The sequence below is a fragment of the Nannospalax galili genome, unplaced genomic scaffold, assembly GCF_000622305.1.
Source record: "Nannospalax galili isolate Female #2095 unplaced genomic scaffold, S.galili_v1.0 scaffold161, whole genome shotgun sequence".
NCBI classification, from domain to species: Eukaryota; Metazoa; Chordata; class Mammalia; order Rodentia; family Spalacidae; genus Nannospalax; species Nannospalax galili.
In genome coordinates this window covers 1,609,631-1,631,710 of record NW_008348586.1, presented here as the reverse complement: position 1 = coordinate 1,631,710, position 22,080 = coordinate 1,609,631, and the positions used below count along the sequence as shown (strand labels likewise).

The following is a 22,080-nucleotide window of genomic DNA, read 5'->3' as shown; positions in this document are numbered from 1 at the left end:
GCCATGGTATACTTGTAAAGTCAGAGTCAGAGGGCAACTGGTGAGAGTTAGTTCTGTCCTTCCACTATGTGGGTCCTGGGGTTCAAACTCAAGTATGTCAGACTCAGAGGCAAGCACTTTTACCTGTTGTGTCGTCTTACCAGCCCTTGAACAGACGTGTGTTACAGAAAGCACTTTGTTGTATTTATCCATGGCCACTCCACCTGGCACAATCACAATGATTCACTCACACCTCCTAAGCACCCACTCCCAACTTAGTCAACAGACTGGGTTTTTAGGAGATTCCTCACACCAGGAAAGGCACATTCTAATTTGGAACCAGGATATTTTATATTAAGTTCTACTCTTGGCATTTTCCCTGCTTGCTATTTAGTAGGTTAAATCTCTCCCATGGTTGGTGTACATTTCTACCACTTTAAAGATGAAGTTGTGCTGGACAGCTTTAGTTGTCAACTTTACACACCTGGGTAGAGGGAGTCTCAGTTGGGGAACTGCTTCCATTGGACTGGGCTGTGGCCATGTCAAAATCAATTTTCTTGATTTTTGAGTGATGTGAGCAGACCCAACCCACTTGGGCAGTGCCACCCCTGGGTAGGTTGTTCTGTATTGTATAAGGAAGCAGGCTGAGCTTGAGGCAGGGGAGTAAGCCAGTAAGCAGCATTCCTCTATGGCCTGTGCTTCAGCTTCTGCCTCCATGTTCCTGCCCTGAGCTCCTACTTTGGGCTCCCTGATCAACTGTGACCTAGGAGATGTGAGTCAAATAAACCCTTTCCTCCCCAAGCTAGTATTGGCAGTGCTTTGTCACAGTAATTGAAGGCAAACTAGAATAGAGGCTCTTATATCCCTTCCTATACATCAATTTAGTTCCCTTTCCCCCAAACAATGCCTTGTGTGGCAGATAGGTATTTGGTTTAACATAAACATCAAGTTCTTCAACAAAAACAAAAAAAGTTTTTTTCCTTTAGTTTCAATTTTTTTCTGAGACATTTTCAGCTTTTTAAACATCATGATCATTTTCTTCATTCATGTTAATAAATTCACCTTCCCTAATTTCCTGTGGCTATATATCTACACATCTTCAAATGATGTCAATATCAACATTATCAAAGTCTATTTCTTCTGTAACATTTTTCACCTTTTTCTCAAACTTCAAGTACTATTTTTAAATATTTATTATTTTTATTTTATGTGTATGAGTGTAATTCCTGCATGTATGTAAGTGCACCTGTGTCATGCAATCCCCAGAGAGATCAGACGAGGGCAGCTTCTGCCTTCTGAGTGCTGGGATTAAAGGCATGCACCACCATGCCCAGCTAAATAAAGATATTTTAAAAAATAAATTAAAAAGTAAAGAAAACAGAGTCAGGCAAAGTTGTCTGTGCCTTTAATCCTAGCACTCAGGAGGTTAAGGGCAGCTTGAGATATACTGCAAGACCCATCCTGCCTCAAAACAAAACAAAATGAGAAATAAGTTCCAAAAAGGGGCTGGAGAGATGGCTCAGTGGTTAAGAACACTGGTTGTTCTTCCAGAGGGCCTGGGTTCACCCACATAGCAGCTAGCAGCTAACAACTGTTCGTAACTCCAGTTCCAGGGGATCTGCCACCCTCTTCTGGCTTCTGTGGGCATTGCATGACATGGGTACACTTACATGCAGGCATTATATTCATACACACAAAAAATAATATTTTAAAGAATAAATCAAAAGGTTTTTTAAAGTTTCAAAAGAAAGGGCCAGGTGTGGCGGCCCTTAAAGGTGTGGGTCTCTTTAATCCCAGCACTTGGGAGGCAGGTGGATCTCTGTGAGTTAGAAGCCAGCCTGGTCTACATGAGTTCCAGGACAGCTGGGACTAATGGGAGACCCTGTCTCAAAAAGACAAAAAAAAAAAAAAAAAAAAAGTTTCAAAAGAAAAATATAATATCCTAAAAAACATTTTCATGAGATGAGATCAACAAATTAAACACTACAAAAAAGGTGAATGTGAAAAACAGCAATATACAGAATGAAACACAAAGAGAGAAAGACTTGAGGAAAAAAAAATTGAACAAAACCTCAGTGATGGGACTAGAGAGATAGCTCAGCAGCTATGAGCACTGGCAGCACTCAGGAGGCAGAAGCAGGTAGATCTCTGTAAGTTCAAGGCTAGGCTGGTCTATATATCGAGTTCCAGGCCAGCTGGGACTACAGGGAGACCCTATCTCAAAAAGACCAAAATTAAAAAAAATAATAATAACAACAATAATGAATCTTCAAAACAGAAAGTAAAGGAAAGCCAAGTGTGGTAGCGAATACTTTTAATCCAGCATTCGGGAGGCAGGGGCAGGCAAATTTCTGTGAAATGGAGGCTATTCTGGTCTACCCAGTGAGTTCCAGGCCAGCTGGGGCTGCAGGGAGACCTTGCCTCAAAAAACCAGCAAGATAAAGTAAATATAGTGGAAAGTGATAGAGGGAGGCTTCTAATGTTTATCTCTGGCCTCCACAACATGGATGTACATGTGAACATCACATACACACACACACACACACACACACACACACACACACAAAGAACTGCTGGGTTGGAGATGTAGCTCAATAGTAGAATTCTTGCCTTGTATGTGTGAGGCCCTGAGTTCAATTCCCAGTGCAACAATTAAAAAAAAAAAAAAATTGCCGGGCGTGGTAGCACACACCTTTAATCCCAGCACTTGGGAGGCAGAGGCAGGCGGATCTCTGTGAGTTCAAGGCTAGCCTGCTCCACATAGTAAGTTCCAGGGCAGCTGGGGCTACAGGGAGACCCTATCTCAAGACCAGAAAAAAAGAAAGAAAATTTGAAAATCACTGAGTTCTTAGATGGATACTATGGAGAATGCCTGTCCTCCCCAGCACTCTGAAAGCTGAAACAGGAGGATCCCCTGGGTCTAAGAGCTTGAGGACTTTTATAACTCAACCAAAAAGGTGCAAGTAACCCATTTTCAAAATGGACAAAGGACTTGAGGCAGCTCTCTAAAGAGGATATGCAAATGAATAGTAAGCAAATGAAGATTGTTAGGCCATTATTAGTCCTTAGGAAAATGAAAATCAGAACCATGAGGTTTACTTTACACCTCACTAGAATGTCAATTCTAAAAACACCAGTCGTTCTGATACATCAGTTGAGAAGCATGCCAAGATACGCAGATGCACTGGAGCTCTATCATTAAAGTACAAAACAATCCCAGGACAGAAAAGTAATAAAAAGGATGGGGGGGGGGGAATGTACTGGAACCCTTACAACTTGCTGGCGGAAATATAAAATAGTTCGGAAATTGTGGAAAGCAGGTTTACAATTCTCAAAAAGTTAAACACATGGGGCTGGAGAGAAGGTTCAGCAGTTAAGAGCACTGGCTGGTCTTATAGAGGACTTCAGTTGGGTTGCCAGCAGCCACATGGCAGCCAGCAACTCTCCTTAACTCCAGTTCCAGGGCATATGATACACTCTTTCGACCTCCATGGGCATTGCACATATGGGTACATTTACATACATGAAGGCAAAACACTCATAATTTTTTTTTTTTAAAGCTAACAATTATATGACCATCCTAGCAATTCTGCTCACAGGTATATAACACAAAGAATTTAAAACAGGCAATCAAATGCATGTATACATATGCACGTTGCAGCTTTTGACTAATTTGAGTAATGCAGCTAACAGCCTAAATATTTACCAATGAATGAATGAATGGATAAATAGTATGTTAAATATTGTCTAGCCATAAAATGCAGTACAGATACATGCTACAACATATACGAATCAAACTTATTAAGTAAAAGACACTAGACACAACAGGTAACACATACTTCCATTTGTACAACATATCCAGAATAGGAAAACCCACATAAACAGAATGTAGACTGGCAATTGGTAAGGAGGGAACAGAGAGAAATTGCTTAACAGATTAAGAAATTTTATATTGAATAATGAAATTAGATAGGTCATGGTTGCATGGCATAATTTTGTTACATTAAAAAAAAAAAAAGAACACTGCCTGTTCTTACAGAGGACCAGGGTTGGAATCCCAGCACCCACATGGCAGCTAATAACTGTCCCCGTAACTCCAAGGGAATCCAACAGCCTCTTCTGTCCTTCGCGGGCACTGCACGACATGGGTGCACTTACATGCAGGCATAACACTCATACACATAAAATAAAAACAACAAATATTAAAAAAAAATTGAAAATGCATATTATAGGGCACAGAGGACATCTATGGTCTAAGCGCTCAGGAAGCTGAAGCAGGAGGATAGTAATTTCAAAGCTAGCTTGGATTACATGGCAAGAGCATGTCAAACAAACGAAAAAAGGAACTTTACCTCTGAAGGGACGATTAAAACAAAATATCTACTATGCCAATAGAAAAGATAAAACAGAATACCAAAAAATAACCATCCAAAAACAGATGGGACAAATAGAAACAAATAGCAAAATGGATGATTTAAACTTAACCATGTTTGCATCTACACTAGATGCGTATGGTCTAGACCTTACACTGCCCAATGCAATAAACACTAGTCACTTGAAGCTACTGAGCACATGAATAATGGTCAAGACAAATGTGATGTTCTATAGTTGTTTAAATACCCTGGTTTCTTCTAAAAAAGTAAAACATGCCACCTTTATTCCCAGCACTCAGGAAACAGAGGCAGGCAGATATCTGTGAAATGGAGGACAGCCTGGTCTATATAGCAGGTTCCAGGCTAGCTGGGGCTACAGGGAGACCTTGTCTAAAAACCAAACAAACAAACAAACAAAAAAAACAAATAAACAGAAAAGAAATAAAACACATCAATAACTTTATGCTCATTTCATGTTGAAACAATAAAGTAAACTGAGTAAAGATACACAAATGTGAATACTATTTTTTTTAACATTTTTGGTGCTGCTTCACAATTTAAAAGCATTTCAATCCCCCTAATAACAAAACTTCCAAATGATAAGAAGCAAAATAGATTGGGATATAGCTGAGTGGTACACTTGTCTATCATGTGAGGGGTAGCGATCACTGCACTGTGGGAGAGAGGGGTGGGAAAACACAAATCTGCAATCATGGTTGGTGATTTTTAATATATATCCCTCAGAAACACTATACCCAGCAAGGGCAGACTATATATTCTTAACAGAATATTACTGTAACAGACCTTAAGATGGAAAATGATTTAAGTTCAAAGGACTGAATTTGCAAAGTATATAGTTGAGCAGCATAAATGTCAATAAAGGGGTAACTACAGGGGTCCAGGTTCCATGCATGACACAGTAAGCACACTCTTCCTGTATCTCCCACTGAAATGCAGCTATCACAAATGGGCAGGACACTTGGAACAGTTATAGGAGGACTGTGAAAAGTAAATATTAGCAGTTGCATGGGGAAGACCTTAACATAGTACTGAACCAACAATAAATTTACCTTTTTATTATTCCTCCAATATCCACCAGCCGGAACTGCAGCCTGAAACCCAAAAGTGAGCATCAGTGTAGGTAAAGGGCTCCAGAAAAAAGCCTAATTCTAGTTCAAATAGTGTTGGGGGTATCCTAACAGAGAGAAGGATAAAAATCTCACATTTTTCTTTAAATTCTCCGTGTTGTTTCTAAGCAATCCCATGATAAATGTCACAGTTTGAACAGAGACCCCCAGGAACCCAAAATTCTGGATGAGATTGTTCTCTTTGAAGCAAAATCTCACTGCTTTCCACCCCACCCCCATCCTTTCATCATTTAGTGCCAGGTGCATTAACATTTGCAAGCTTAAACAAAGACCTGCCTTTTACATGTAGAACTGAAAAAGGAAGTTCTAAGAGACCAGATAATACTCAGGAGAGGGTGGAAAGGATACTCTGGAAAGCGATCCTATAAAGGATGACTGAACTCCAGGGTTCACTCACTAGGGGCACACGGAAGGATGTAACTCAAAGCAGAAAGCTATGGACTCTCAAACTGAAATAGAAGGTAAGACGACCAACCACATCCCAGATGGCCACTGAGTAGCACACACAGAACAAATCTCAACATCACTGCACACAGGCTTTCTTACTAGAAAGTTCACTAAACCTACAACTCCACAGAAAGCTCTTTGAACTTACAAGTTGAACCCAACTTGGGTTGAATACTTGATAAAACAAAAATACTTTTTTCTTTTTTGAGATAGCCTCTCAAGGTAGCCCACACTGCACCCAAGCTCATATTCCTCTTGCTTCAGTCTCCCCTAAGCACTGAGATTACAAGCATGCATCACTATGGCCATCTAAAAATGGAATCATTTCTTATGAAATTAGAACAAAACTCTGAGCCTTATAATATTAAAGTGCCATGACACAACCCAAATCTGCATACTAAAAAGGGGAAATTCTTCAACTTCTATGAACAAACACTAAATAGTAAATAGAGGTTGGAATAAACTTTAAAGACTTTGATATAGCTAGGATAAAAATGTTCCAATAACTAAAGGTAAACACTCTTGAAAGAAAAAGTACTAGCAAAGAAACAATAAGTGAATGGAAATGTAAGAATTCAAAAGTAAAACTTTAAAAACCATTGAGTACGCTCAATAGGAGCAGAATGGAAATTACAAACCAATAATGAATATACAGGAAAATTCTCAACAGAGCACTGGCAAATAAAATCCAGCAACATACAGAAAGGACTGTATACCATGCCCAAGGGGGATTTATTCTAGGAATGGAAAAGTTGCTGTCTTGGGATCTAAAGATATTTTCATACCTGGCTATGGTCCTTGTGGGGCCTGACTGTACACCTTCCCTTTTAGTTCAATGATCTCTGTACCCTTAAAAACAGCTGCCTATTCTTAAGGGGGCGGGGGGGAATAAGACAACCTGCCACTTGAAACCAGAAGCAATTGATAAAGACACATAATTACGAAGAGTTTAAAATTGAGCAGAAAAAAAAGAAATTTAAAGTTTAGTCACCACATCTTAACATTTATATTCTACTGGACAAAGTCAGGTATTGGTGGCAACTCTAGGACTCAAGAAGTAGAAGGATCACTGTAAATTCAGTCAGTATAGGCTTGAAAAAAAAAAAAAGAAAAAAGAAAAAACATTGGACAAATTAAAATTAAAATGTAAACTATTACTAGTTTGATATTGATATCATCATGTTAGACCATACAAACTCATGCTGTTCTGAAGCCTAGCCCACTGTTGTACACAAATCACAAATACATAAGAAATCCCTGGCAAGATGGACTTTTGTACAAATGAGAGGGAAGAAAACTGGTTTTAGATAGTCTCATGTATCCCAGCCTGGCCTGGAACTTGCTACGTAGCTGAGGATCTTGAACTCCTTATCTTCCTGCCTCTACCTCCCCAGTTTGGGGGAATCTTACAGTAAAATTAGCCAACTGCCAGATATAACTTATATTAATGCAAGTGAAAGAAAAATAAAACACAAGTATTTGACACTTAAGAAAAACGGAATGCTGATGCTGGAAAAATTCTGTTTTCTTATACTCTCGGGTTCTTATCTCGTGCCAGGCTTTTAAGATCTTTTCTTTTTCTGTACTAAAGCAGAATAGTGAAAATGTTTTTATAGAAAGTTGAAAAAAAAATCTATGTATTAATTTGCTTTGGGTCATTCTAGTCTCTCTGGAAAATTCATAATTAGGAAGGCCTTTCAAAGACTGTTCTAATCTCGCAGGTACACAACCACTCCATATCTGGTAAATTTAAATTCATATGTGAGGTTATGTTTTTAAAGCATATTATTTACACAATTCACTGGAATGGCTCCTTTGAAAGTTGGTGGCTCTCTTATGCAATTATGTACTTAGTAACCCTGCTCTACACAGCAGTAGAAATTCAAGTAAGAATAATTTACTGTTTATGCATAGTTATTAGAATTTTAAAGCATTTGTTTGTTCAAATTTCTAGTTTATCAGAATGTTGTATTTGACTAATTGTATACTTAATAATAATGAAAAAAAATTTATTTTAGAAGGCAGCCAAGTTTAAATTTTAACAGTTCCAAATAAGCATCAGGAGCTGCTCTTCCCCCACCTCCTTGTTTAAGAGGATTTCCATCCCTTCCCACCCATCTAAGTTTTGTTGTGAAATTAACAATTCTTGTTTTAAACATCTATTGGAATATTGGAGATGGACTTAAATTACAACTACAGAACTTTACTTCTGTAAGGTGCTGTTAGAAACATTAAGTCTGTTTAACACTGAAGAAGCTGAGGTACACAGAAATTAAGACTGTCAAATTTGAAAGAATAAAAACTACTTTTTAAAGTATTTTATTATTTTTCTTTTTTGTGTATGAGTGTATTGTCTGCATGTATGTAAGTGCACCTGTGTTGTGCAATGCTTGAGGAGGCCAAAAGAGGGCAGCAGATCCCCTGGAACTGGAGTTATAGACAGGTGTTAGTCACCATGCAGGTGTTGGGAATTGAACCAGAGTCCTCTGCAAGAGCAGCCAGTGCTCTTAACCACTGAACCATCTCTCCAGTCCCCAAAATTAGTTTTTAATATAAAATATTAAGCATTGCTGGGCTTGGTGGTATACGCCTTTAATCCCAGCACTGGGGAGGTAGAGGTAGGCGATATCTGTGAGTTCAAGGCCTGCTGGTCTACATAGTGAGTTCCAGGCCAGCTGGGGCTACAGGGAGACCCTATCTCAAAAAGATTAAAAAAAAAAAATTAAACATTAGCAGGCAACAGGACTCACAGCAATGCCTAGAGACCATATGTTTTCTATACCAAAAAAGTCATTTTGGGGCTGGGGATATAGAACAGTTGGAGAGTGCTTGCCTAGCATGCACAAAACACAAATTTGATTCCCAATACCTCATAAACTGTATGCGGTAGTACACACCCCAAATCTCAAAACTGGGGGAGGCAGAGGCAAGAGGATCAGGAGTTCAAGGTCCTCTTCAGTTACATAGTGAGTTCAAAGCTAGTCTAGGATACATGAGATTACCCCCAAAAAGTCTTTTTGCCAGGTATGGTGGCTCATGCCTTTAGTCTCAGGACTTAGAAGGCAGAGGTAGATAAGATTTCTGTAAGCTCGAAGTCAGTTAGGCATACATAGTGAGACCCTGTCTAAAAAAAAAGTCATCTTTAATATTCATGTACAGGAAAGCAATCAACTTGGTGAGCAAATTTTTACATAAACGCAAGCAGTATCTTCCTATAAGAGAACAAAAAGTCCATTCACTTTTAGTTTCTTTGCCACATTATTTAAAAATCATCTGATATGCGTTCCTCAGGGGTTTTAAAGGCCCAGCTAGCCTGGAACTTACTATGTAAACCAGGGTGGCCTCAATCTCACAGAGGTCCACCTGCCTCTGCCTCCCAGAATGCTGGAATTAAATGTGTCTGCCATCACGACAGGCTGAATTCCTCTATTTTTAAAGTGCTCATTTTCTTGGTTACAGGCTACCTGCAATTATCTCGGATTATGTTTTACAAATTCAATGGCCTGTACCTGTACTAAAAGACCTTTTGAATCATACCACAAAAAATTCTATTTGGCCACATTGGAATTTCACTGTATTAAATTCAAATTAAAAAAAAAAATCAAGTCAAATCCCATTGCAATAAGCTGTAAAGGACTGTCCAAATTCTTTTATTGCCTTAGAATTTATTGCATTAAATATTATTAGAAATAACTAAGCCACCAGCTGAGGCCTGGGAATCATGAGGTTACACAACAGTTTTTGGTGATGTAGAGTTGGCCTATACACAAGTTTCAAATGATAACAGTGCTCATTGGGAGGTTAGGCTTTATATACTTCTGAGATGGAAGACAAGGAGGGAATGAGGAGCAAAGAAAACAGAAAAGGCTAGGTTGTGACTATAGAAATAAAAAGAAGTAGAAGCAATCTTCCCCTGTGGCAAAAAGGCTTTTGCAACACTTTTTCCCACTGATAGATTTACATGTCTTCACAGACAGTTGCCATTACTCAATAAAGGCTGGAAATTAACACACATGTGAAGGCCAGGCAGGCTGCCATATCAGACTCTTGTCTGTCACTACCAAAACAAACAAAAGAAACCACAGAGTAAGACCCTTTCCTAGGAAGAAATGTCAAACCCTCACACACTTAGGAACCCCCTCCTCTTCAAATGTGCTAGCTCTGAGGAGAAGTTCAAAAGGAGCTGTCAGGAGTTTTCTTCTTGAAAAAAAGTCTACCCATGAAAGAATCCCCTGATATCAAACAGTGTTTCAATGATTGCAAACCAAGTCTCCCAACTCTCCAGAACTCCTTAACTTTTGTGTAGAAACAGAGAAAAGAAAATTACCTGCTCATTAGAAAGAAAATAAGTGACTACATAAATAAATACAACCACATCTGATTTCCTGGGTACCAGAGACCACAGAGAAAAGAAACTCATTTTCAGCAGTGTGTTTCCTTCACTATTTGCAAATAGCTGGCTGATTGGCAGCTACAATATATGAAATAAATAACCATTTCAAAGACCAAGTGTCATGTTCCCTGGTAAGTAACAAAAATGAACATTATCCACCCTCCCCATCCAGTTTATGGAATTTAGCAGGAGAATAGGTTTATTGGCTATTTGATTGCTTGATATGTTATGAGGACGTTTTCTGTGATAGTGTAGTTATTACTGAGGTTAGATAAGAAAATCTCCTTTCTCACAGGACATTAGTATTAAGAGTTACATATTCACAAGAAGGATCCAAAATGAGTATTTCTGAAGCAAGTGAAATGTGACAAGAAATTGTGAAATGGGGAATGATGAGTGTACCTAATAATCTTTCTTCAAGGAAAATAAACAACCTGATCTTCCAATTCAATTTATCATGAGCCAAGATGCAAACTAGTGCATCTCAAATGCACATCCTGATATTGCCCACTTTTAGAAAACCAATCTAAAAATCAGCGCATCTGATGTTAACATAAAACCTTTATACAGATTTACCTACTGGCCTTAAAAGTTCTTCTCTTCCAGCTGGGGGTGGTACATGACTATAATCCCAGCACTTAGGGATGTGGGCAGGAGAATCAAGACTTCAAGGCCAGCCTTGAAGTACTAAAGCCATATACTGAGTTTGAGAATACCCTACACTATGTAAAACCCTATCTTTTTTTTTTTTTTTTTTCATCGCCTCTTTGAGACAGGGTCTCCCTGTAGCCCCAGCTGTCCTGGACTCACTATGTAGAGCAAGGTGGCCTCAAACTCACAGAGATCTGCCTCCCAAGTGCTGGGATTAAAGTCAAGCATTACCACACCTGGCATGAGACCCTATCTTTTTTTTTTTTCTTATTTTTTTAATTTTTAATAACTACATGATTAGAAGAAGCATTTCATTACAGATTTAACATATTCAGTAACACACTCCAGAGTAAGACTACATCTCTTTCACAAGTGGCTGCATGTTTCCAGGTTCACAGTTGAGTTTATAATATTGAACTTAGTATAAGCTCTGTAAGACATAAAATTGAATGAGTTTTTTAACCTTTAAAAAAGATCTCCATTTCATTTTAGAATATATTGTTCCTTGTAGAAAGACTCATTGTTTTTTCTACTAACACTGAGAAGTTGGCGCATGCATTTCTAATCTGTATGCATCTGATTATTACTAGTCATAATCGGTTGCACTTGGATCCTTGGCGCCTGTGTATGTCTATGACGTCATCGGGTAGATTTCAATGGTAATGTTTATCACCTCTACTAATTAGCATGATGTAAATTTGCATGCTTCCTCCTGAAATATAATACATTTTTTAAAATTTGTTGATTTTTTTTTTGTGTGTGTATATATCACACAGAACATCCCAAACCATCTTATTCAACTATACACCCACTTCCCAGATGGCGCCCTCCCATAGCCTCCCTCCCCCAACCAGAGCCCTTATACTCTGATATCCCTGCTACTGTCTGCTGTGTTGACGACACCCCAGCCAATCCCCACTACTTGCCCTTCTGGTGAATCTAGTCAGCCTATCTAGAGGTCTTTGTGTTAGGAGGGTCAGCTCTTCCTCTTCTATCATCAATCAGTTGTCAATACTCCTTTAGATAAGATTAGGGTCTGCTGTTCATTTTCCCAGTTCTATGCTGGGTTACTATTTGGGAGTCCCTTTGGTCACCCTGACCAACAACTCAAAAGAAGGTATCTCCTATCTGGCATTGTTGCTTGTTATGTTGTCTTTAGCTATGCATATGGACTCTTTAAGAAATTATATTGACTCCTTTAATCTTTGGTTATACTTTCCTTTTGGGTGTTTAAGGCCATACAGTTGGCCCAGATAAACCAATTTATTTTTACTCTTAAGTTTGTTTGAGGATCTGTTCCTCAGGTGTCACATGGGCTTGGGAGGAGCCCCTGGCTCCTTTCTTTTACCAGTTCTGCCTATTTGAAGATAAGTCATAGGTCCTGCTCGACCATGGTTGGCTTCTCTTGGAAACATGGAGGAAGTGATTCCTCTGTGTTGACCCTCCTCTTTGCAGACTGGACACTGGTTCAAGATGAGACCCTATCTTAATTAATAACTAAATGATTCAAGCCAGATATGTTGGCACAAAGCTTTAATCCCAGCACTCCAGAGGCACAGGCAAGAGGGCCACTGCAAGTTCAAGACCAACTTGGTCTACACAGGGAAGTCCAAATGAGCCAAACTACAGAGTCTTTCTTGGCTGATTTATTGACCTTTAATCCCAGCACTCAGGAGGCAGAGGCAGGTGGATCTTTGTGAGATCTAGGAGAGCCTGGGATGGTCAAATAAATAGCAAGTTCCAGACCAGCTGAAGCTACAGGGAGACCCTGTCTCAAAAACTAACAACAACAACAAAAAGAAAAGAACTTCAATATTTCTTCTTGTGTACCCGTGTTTTGGGCGTATACTGTCTTTTACCTGAGTGAGTGACGTGTGTGTGTGTGTACCTTGAAACACATGCACTTAAATCTGAAGCATGTACTATCCTCGTCTATTTAAAACCTCACTAGTTGCTTCAACAACAAAAAGAGTATAGACATAAACCTGTACTAAAGGGCAAAAGGTAATGGCACTAATGTAGGTAGTTCATGCTCAGGTAATATTCAAATATTTGCAATGAAAGTATGAAGATTTAAATATGAAGTTTTAGGATAAATATCCTTAAAACTGAACTTCGGTTTTAAGGATATTTATAGCATGTGTCCATGTCCAGTCTTGCAGAACTCCATCTTCCTCCATCTCATTTGTAATATAAACTGCTCTTAAAACACTTTAATACACTGTAACTGGGATACTTCTTTTACACAGTGCCTATCAAGCAGCAATCAATACCCTAATACAAAGATGCTGATTCCATTACCACAAAAACCTGTGCAAGCAGCTAGCTGCTGAACAAAGAACACAGCTTTCATCAGGTTTATTCCCAACATGTCTCCACTCTGTTTGATGAAACATTTTGCTTGGATGCACAAATAGAAGTTGGGGAAGAAATAATGGCATTTGAAGTAACATTTAAGAAGCTTTAATTATAAAGAAAGTTTGAAAGACAGAGCTAAAATTAATTTCTTTACACTTATAGGATGCTTATCTTTTACTGTCAAATCCATCTGTTCATATGGAATCAAAATGCTGCACTTGATGCTTTATAAACTGCTATGACCTTAGATGTTTATATTACAGTTCACCACTTATGACTAAAATGATATAGCAAAAAGGTATGAAAAAGAATGAAAATTAAGCACTAGCCGAAGAATGGAAGAAATAGGAAACTGGGACAAAAACAAAAACAAAAACAAAAACAATCCACTATTTAAAAAATCTTCAGAACAAAAATTTGTAACTTTCTTTCTAAATTTTACATCAAAATAAAGACTTGTTCAGTCTTTTCATACAGTTATTACATTTATCTTCCCTTGTGTCATTATTATGATCTGAGACAATAAGAGTTAAAATATAATTAATAAGAATAGAGATCTGTCTGTATACAATGGCACGTTATTGTGTCTAAAACCAATTCTCCTTGTCTTTTCTTTCACTATTTTCACAGACTAAAGCTGCAATACATCCTTTCTCGACCAGCTTTAATCATGTTCACAACTATGGTTGCTATGACAACAGGATGCAGCTTATCTGTGCTGTTTTCATTTTCCCCCATTTGGGTTGCCATAACAACACAATTTTTCTTCTTTTCTCCAATATTTAACTTTATTTTAGGTCTATAGTCTTAAGGACACTGGATTTCCCCATAAGGAAAGAAAATAATAGAATTTATATAGAAATTTTCCTTAAATAGTTAACATGCAATTTTAAAATCTTTTGGAGGAAGAGTTACTTTCATAAAGACTTTCCTCATATATAAACAAACAAGATCTGGGCTAGAGAGATGGTTCAGTGGTTAAGAACATTTGCTGCTCTTGCAGAGGACCTGAGTTTAGTTGCCAGTACTTACACTGGGCAGCTCACAACTGCACACACCTCCAGCTTCAGGAGACCCAACACCTCTTCTGGCCTCCCTGAGTACCCAAAACACACATACACATGGCAGATGCTCACAGAGACACATAAATAAAACTAAATCTTAAAAAAATAAAAAATAGGGGCTGGAGAGATGGCTCAGTGGTTAAGAACACTGGTTTTTCTTGCAGAAGACCCAGGTTCAAATCCCAGCACCCACATGGCAGCTAACAACTGTCCGTAACTCCAGTTCCAGGGGATCCGACGGCCTCTTCTGTCCTCTGTGAGCAATGCATGACATGGGTGCACTTACCTACATGCAAGCAATACACTCATACACATAAAAAAAAAAAACAACCCAACCACCCTGATATCTAATATCTGATAACAGTGACTGATTTTGGTACATAGTTCTCCAATCAAAACATAACATTACTATCACAACTATGAGCTGTGAGTGTCCATAAATACCTGTCCCAAGTAGAACCATCAAGAACAAAGACAGTTCTATACCACATCCTTTACTGTGCTATTTCATCCTCAATGTAAGAGCACCACAAATATAATAGTGAGCTTTATACTAGATAACCTCCATTTAACCTCATGTTCAAGTTTTTCTGTGGTAGAATTCTGCAGAAAATTATAGTTTAAATACCTTTATAGCATAACTTGAGTATTTTTTTTTTAAATCACTCATAGGGCTGAGCATAGTGAAACACGCATGTAATCCATGCACTTGGGAGGCAGAAGCAGGTGGATCTCTGTGAGTTTGAGGCCAGTCTGGTCTACCTAGTGAGTTCTAGGCCAGCTGGGGCTACAGGGAGACCGTCTCAAAAGAAAAAAAAAAAAAAGAAAAAAATCACTCATAGATGGGGCTGGAGAGATGGCTCAGTGCTTAAGAGCACTGTCTGCTTTTGCAGACCTGGGTTCAGTTCCCAGCACTCACATGACAGCTAACAACCCTCTGTAACTCCAGTTCCAGGGGATTTGATTCCCTCTTCTGGCCTCTATGGGCATTGTACAACACAAATGCACTTACCTACATGCAGCCAAAACACTCATACACATAAAATAAAAATAAATAAAAAATTGTAAAACTTCATTCAAAGGAAAAAAGCTCATGTATAATGATCAAAGAAAAAGCTGTTATTGTTCAAAATTGGAAATATAACATTTTTAAAAGTATTTAGGGGCAGGCAAGATGACTAAGAAAGTAAAGGCACTTGCTGCCAATCATGACAACCTGAATTTCATCCCTGGATCTCACACAGTGGAGAGGAACAACACCCTCACGTTGTCCCGACTTCCACATGTACGCCAATGCTTGAACATGCATGGATACACGTATGCACACACATACAAAGGGACGGAGAGAGGGAGGGAAGGAGGTAGGTTAGGTTAAAAAAAGTTAAAAAAAGAAAAAGAATTTTGACTACTGTATTACCATATCTGTTCCCAGAACTATCATGTTAGGATATGTGGGCATAAAAAGAGATAACAGTGCAAAAAAAAAGTATCTTGAATATCTTATCACTAAGTTAAGATCCTCTGTAACTTCAATCAGCTAACAAAGATAATCAAAAACTTATCCCATCATGTAAATAGTCATGAATACATACATAGCTACTCCTTACAAATAAAGTATAGAAATATTACTCCTATTTAAGGAAAAATATATGTTACTAAATTTCCCATTAGTCCCCTGCAGGCATAGAGTAGTATTTTTGCTAGAGAGAATTTTCACATATTAATTTAACAAGGTACATTTTAATTTAATCACAGCCGAGAAAATTTAATAAATTTTGCAGTATGCAATGAACTGAAAAGTACAATTTATTTAGCCAAACTAAGGTCTTTCTTATCAGTAATTTTCTTAAGTTCATTTTGTTATTTCAGTGATTTTTTGTTTTTTTGTTTTTAAGATTTGTTTTGTGCCGGGTGTGGTGGAACATGCCTTTAATCCCAGTCCCAGCACTCGGGAGGCAGAGGCAGACACAGGGGAATCTCTGAGTTTAAGGCCAGTCTGGTCTACATAGTGAGTTCCAGGCCAGCTGGGGCTGCAGGGAGAAACGAAAAGAAAAAAGAAAAAGATTTATTTTTCATTTTATTTTTGTGTATTTGCACCTGTATGTGTTTATGTGCAGGTGCCCTCAGAGGTCAGAAGAGGGCATCAGATCATTTACAGCTATAGTTACAGATGGTTGTGAGCCACCTAAAATGAGTGCTAAGAAGCAAAACTGCAGTCCTCTGGAAGAACAGCAAGCACTCTTAACCACTGAGCCATCTCTCCAGCCAGGACAGATTTTTTTTTTTTTAAATGTGTATGAGTGTTTTGCCTACATGTAAGTGCACCAGTGTTGTGGAATGCCCACAGAAGCTAGAGGAGAACATTGGATCCCCTGGAACTGGTCTTACAGACAGTTGTTAGCCACCACGTGAGTGTTGAAACCTGAACCATGGTCCTCTGCAAGAGCAACCAGTGCTCTTAACCACTGGATTAGTTAACTCCAAGCCCTGGATTGGATTGATTTTCTTTTAGACAGGATCTCATTCTGTAGCCCAGATTGACCTGAAACTCACTTTTTGACATAGGCTGGCACTGAATTTACAGGATTTCTCCTGCCTCAGTGCTGGGATTACAGTAAGCTATCATTTATTTATTTATTTATTTATTTATTTGTATTTTATGTGTATGAGTGCTTAGCCTGCATGTATGGAAATTCACCATGTGTGTGCAATACGTACAGAGGACAGAAGAGGGTATCAGATCCCCTGGAACTGGAGTTATGGACAGGTGTTAGCCACCATGTGGGTGGCTGGGAACCAAACTCAGATCCTCTGCTGAGCCATCTCTCCAGCTCCACACATGTGGCTCTTAAGTTCATTTGTTAAGGAAATAACAGATTGCATTGCATTTTAGCCTTTTAAGGAGAATGATTCATACATATTAAAAATACAAAAACATTAAAGGCCTAATAGAAGGGAATAGCAACAGAGAGGATGTTCAAAGAAAAGAGAGCACATCTAAAGGCACTAGCCTATAACTCCAGTTATTTTGAAGGCTGTGGCAGGAGGATCCTATGCTCAAAGCCTGCCCAAGCAATCTCTCAAAACAAAAAGTACAAAAAACCAGAGATATAGCTCAGCAAAATGCTTGTCTAGTATAGTGGGAGGGAAGGGGGGAAGGACAAAAGGAAGGACAGTAGATTAGGGCAAACAGACTTCAATGATAGGTACCCTACCTAGACCCTCAAATGAAAATTGAACAGAAGCTAGTAGGTCCCACTCCAAGCAAGATGCACTGTATTACAGAAAAATCATATGAATTTAGGTGCTAATGCTGCTGGAATAAAGCAAGGCTGGGTGGCCGTGATGCACTTTGACAGGATCAGTAAATGACTATTACTTGTATGTCACAGCATTCTTAGTAACTTCTCTGGGGTTGTCTATATGAGTGCAAATGCATTCAGATCTCTGCTCTTGCTGCTAGCACCTGCTGGAACTCACTGATGTGACACATCTAGCTGTGTACTCCATAGGGAATTACAGCTCTGGGACAGGTCCTTAACTCTTCTTCTCAAGAGTATATACCCTGTCCAGACAGTAAGAATTTAAACCCTGGGCTAAGGGCCCTTTTTGTTTCTCCTGTTAGATTAAGAGGTAGCTTGCTTTGTCTTACAGACAACTTGTCAGTCTATGACTATTTTGTGGCAAGGAGGAAAATGGAAGAACCATTTTATTTAATACTCAATTGAGAATTTTTTTGTTTTTGCTTTTTGGAGACATCATATGGCCCAGACTAGCCTTAACCTTACTATATAACCTAGGATAACCTCAAACTCCTGCAATCATCCTGCCTCAGGTTCCAATCATCTTGCTTGAGGTTCCAGAGTGCAGAAATTATAAGCAATTACAGGTGTGTGCCACCATACCCGGCTTATTGAGTCCTTAAATGGACAAAAATTCCTTTCTCAGGAATGAACTAGTGTCCCCAACAGACAAGTTGCATGATATAAAAAGGGTGTGTTTCCTTTTTGCCCAATGGCTAACGGGTAAGAGTCCTATATGTATATAAGACAGCAACATGTTCTCTACCTACAAAGATACAAAATAAGCCGGGTGTGGTGGCGCACGCCTTTAATCCCAGCACTCGGGAGGCAGACGCAGGCAGAGCTCTGTGAGTTCAAGGCCAGCCTGGTCTACATAGTGAGTTCTAGGACAGCTGGGGCTACAGGGAGACCCTGTCTCAAAAAGACCAAAAAAAAAAAAGATACAAAACAGTATCTTTATTGAAGATCCTTATCAGTGTGGCAATTATATCTAAAAATGCCCAATTTTTAAAATTTATACTTAATATACTCTATTGCTATCTAAACCATTCACACATTGAAAGAATGATTATAAAAAATGATAAATTAGCCAGGTATGGTGGCCCATGCCTTTAATCCCAGGACTCGGGAGGCAGAGGCAAGTGGATCTCTGTAAATTCAAGGCCTGCCTGGTCTTCATAGCAAGTTCCAGGCCAGCTGGAGCTAGAGGGAGACTCTGTCTCAAAAAGACCAAAATAAATAAATAAATAATAATAATAATAATAAATTACCTTAGATCTCCACAACTAGCCATACCAAAAAAAAAAGGTCTTCTAAACAGATTAAGATGAAAATATTTCTCTACCTAAACAATATCCATATTCAAAATGTACTAGGTAGATTCCTGAGTATACCCTTAGCTTCAGAGGGGCATGATGAACACTATACAGATCTGCATTACTCTGGCTATGCTTCCTCAAGGGATTACTTCCTTACACAACTGTATTTCAATGATTTATGAAATTTGAAGAGAAACAAGGGCCAGCAAGATGGCTCAGCAGATAAAGTCCCTTGGCACACAAGCCTGGCAACCTGAGTTCAATTTCTGGAACCTACATCAAGATGGAAGGAGAGAATAGACTCCATAAAATTGTCCTCTGACTTCCACAGGTGTGCCATGGCATGTGTATACCCCTACCCCCACAATAATAATGCATTTAAAAAACATATTTAAAAGAGAGACACAGAAAAGGCAAAAACTCAATACTGCCACAGTGAGTTTCAACTCTTGTGTGAAACCAGCTGATTTCCAAAGTGGAGTATGTACATGCCATGAAGCAGGTACTTTGGAGTGTAAGGGGAAATAACAGAAGTACTCAAATTAAATTTTTAGCTGAAAAAAGAAATTAGGGGTTGGGGATATAGCTTTACCGGTTTAGTGCTTACTTAGTATGTACAAAACCCTGAGTTCAATCCCCAGCACCACATAAACCAGGTCTGAAATCCCAGCACTTGGAAGGTAGAAGGAAGAGAATCTGGAGTTCAAGGTCATCTTTAGCTACCCTCCAAGTTCATGGACAGCCTGAGATATGAGAGATCCTGTCTCAATCCCTCTCTCTCTCATAGAAAGGGGAAGGAGGAGGAGGAAGAAGAGGAAGAGGAGGAAGCAAAGGAGTAAAAAAAAAGTTATTCGTTTCTATTTTTTTGTGATACAGATTGACAATGGTTCTCTTGATCTCATATTACTTGGTCAAATGTCACTTATAAGTAAGTCAGATGGAAGACTCAAGGTCCATAAGAGTAGCAAATGGATTCTTTTGTTATCCAGCCTCCTGATATATTGAAAACAAAACAACCCACTCTGGAGGTTGGAGAGATGACTCAGTATGGTAAAGCGCCTGCTATGGCGCATGAGAACCTGAATCTGGACCCCCAGGACCCACACAAAAGCTGGGTGCAGATATGCCTACCTATAACACCAGTACTGAGAGGGAGGGCAGAAACAGGTAGATCCAGGAGCTCACTGATCTATCAGCCTACATGAAGCAGCTCTGTATCAAAAAAAGATAAGACAAAGTAAGAATAAGGCTATTTTGGCATAATTTAGAGATATATATTGATTTATATTTGCCCTACAAATTGTACATATTATATGTTGTATATATTATGCCTTTTAAAAAATATGCCTTTATATAGCAGCTAATTAAGCTAAGGCATGAATATAATTTATAATTTGTAAATAACAAATAAAAATACCGAGCTGGGGCAACGGCTCAGTGGGTAAAGTGCTTGCTATGCAAGCATAAGGACCTGCGTTCAGATCCCTAACACCGACATAAAAGTCACACATGGCTGCACATGCAAGTAACCCAAGCTCTGTAAGGGAGGGAAACTGGGGCAGGTTCAGTGACTGACCATGTCTCAAAAAATAAGGTGGTGGGGGTGGAAAGATGGCTCAACAGTTAAGAAAGCTGGCTGGCTGCTCTTGCAGAGGACATGAGTTTGGTTCCCAGCACCCACATGGCAGCTAACAATCATCCCTAAATCAAGCTCTGGGGGATCTGATGCCCTCGTCTGGTCTTGGAGGACATTGTGTGCATAGGTGCACTTACATATAAGCAGGTAAAGCATTCATACACATAAAATTGTTTTTAATTAATAATTTAAAAAATAAGGTGGCAAGCCAGGTGTCATAGTGAAAGTCTTTAATCCCAGCACTCAGAGGCAGAGGCAGGCAGATCTCTGTAAGTTCAAGGCCAGCCTGGTCTACATAATGAGTTCCAGGTCAGCTGGAGCTACAGGGACTCCCTGTCTCAAAAAGACTCCCCCCAAAAAAGTGTCAATAGAGGAAGATATTCAAAGTCAACCTTTGTCCTCTGTATGTGCACAAATAGGTGAGTGTGTGTACATACACACACACACACACACACACACACACACACACACTCACACAAACACTTAGAATGAGTGGTCAAAATATGTTTCAGATGAGTTAGTAGGCTACCATTTAGACAGCAAGTTTCTTGGATTTGTTTTTTATATAATTTAGCAAATTAAGTGAACATTGCCATTTGTGTAGTTCGGAATCAGTGCCAGCTAATACCTACTGGGGGTGCTTTGTAAAGCCTGACCCATGAAAGCTGAAAGTATACTAAAAAATAAGGATAAATTCCTTTTTTTTTTAAATATAACAATTAACCCACATAATTTACTAACTTAAACCTTAAAATATATATGCAAAGAGTACTACATTTTGGTATTATAAATTCTTCTATTTGATAATTTGGCCTCTTGCTCCAAAGATGATCAAACTTTATATATTACAAAGTAATAAATTTTGGAAAAAGTTTTCATCAGGTATGGTGGTACATGCCTTTAATCCCAGCACTTGGGAGTCAGAGGTGAGTGATCTCTGTGAGATGGAGGTCAGCCAGGTCTACAGAGTATGATCCAGGCCAATAGGTCCTACAGAGAGACCCTGTCTCAGGAAAAAAAACAAAACAGGGTAGGGCATAGTGCTGCACACCTTTAATCCCAGCACTCAGGAGGCAGAGGCAGGCAGATCTCTGTGAGATTGAGGAAGCCAGCTGGATCTCCATAGTCTACTAGGGCTACAGGAAGACCCAGTCCCCAAAAAAAAAAAAAAGAAGACAAAAAAAAGGTAGTTTCCCATCCCACTTTAATGTATTTCTTTTGAGAAACACTTTTCTAAAGTTATACCAATAAATCCATGTTATATACAGATTTATTTCAGGAAAAATTCTTTAGGTAAAGTTGTTATAAAAACTTTAAAAATCAAAAGAAGGGCCGGGCATGGTGGCGCACGCCTTTAATCCCAGCATTTGGGAGGCAGAGGCAGGTGGATCTTTGTGAGTTCGAGGCCAG

The 22,080-nt window shown here is 39.0% G+C and overlaps 1 protein-coding gene across 8 annotated transcripts in view; it reads right to left on the bottom strand.

Moving 5' to 3' along the window:
- Positions 1 to 22,080, bottom strand: part of Btrc (beta-transducin repeat containing E3 ubiquitin protein ligase) — a 192,347-nt gene that overhangs the window by 145,823 nt on the left and 24,444 nt on the right. For 3 of the 8 annotated variants that reach the window (XM_008845593.2, XM_029569620.1, XM_008845590.2), the window contains exon 2: positions 5,423 to 5,464. The exons of the other annotated variants lie outside the window; for them this stretch is intronic. In XM_008845593.2, the coding sequence (XP_008843815.1) occupies positions 5,423 to 5,464 (42 nt within the window). The remainder of the gene's footprint in view (positions 1 to 5,422; positions 5,465 to 22,080) is intronic. 8 annotated transcript variants of the gene reach the window in all.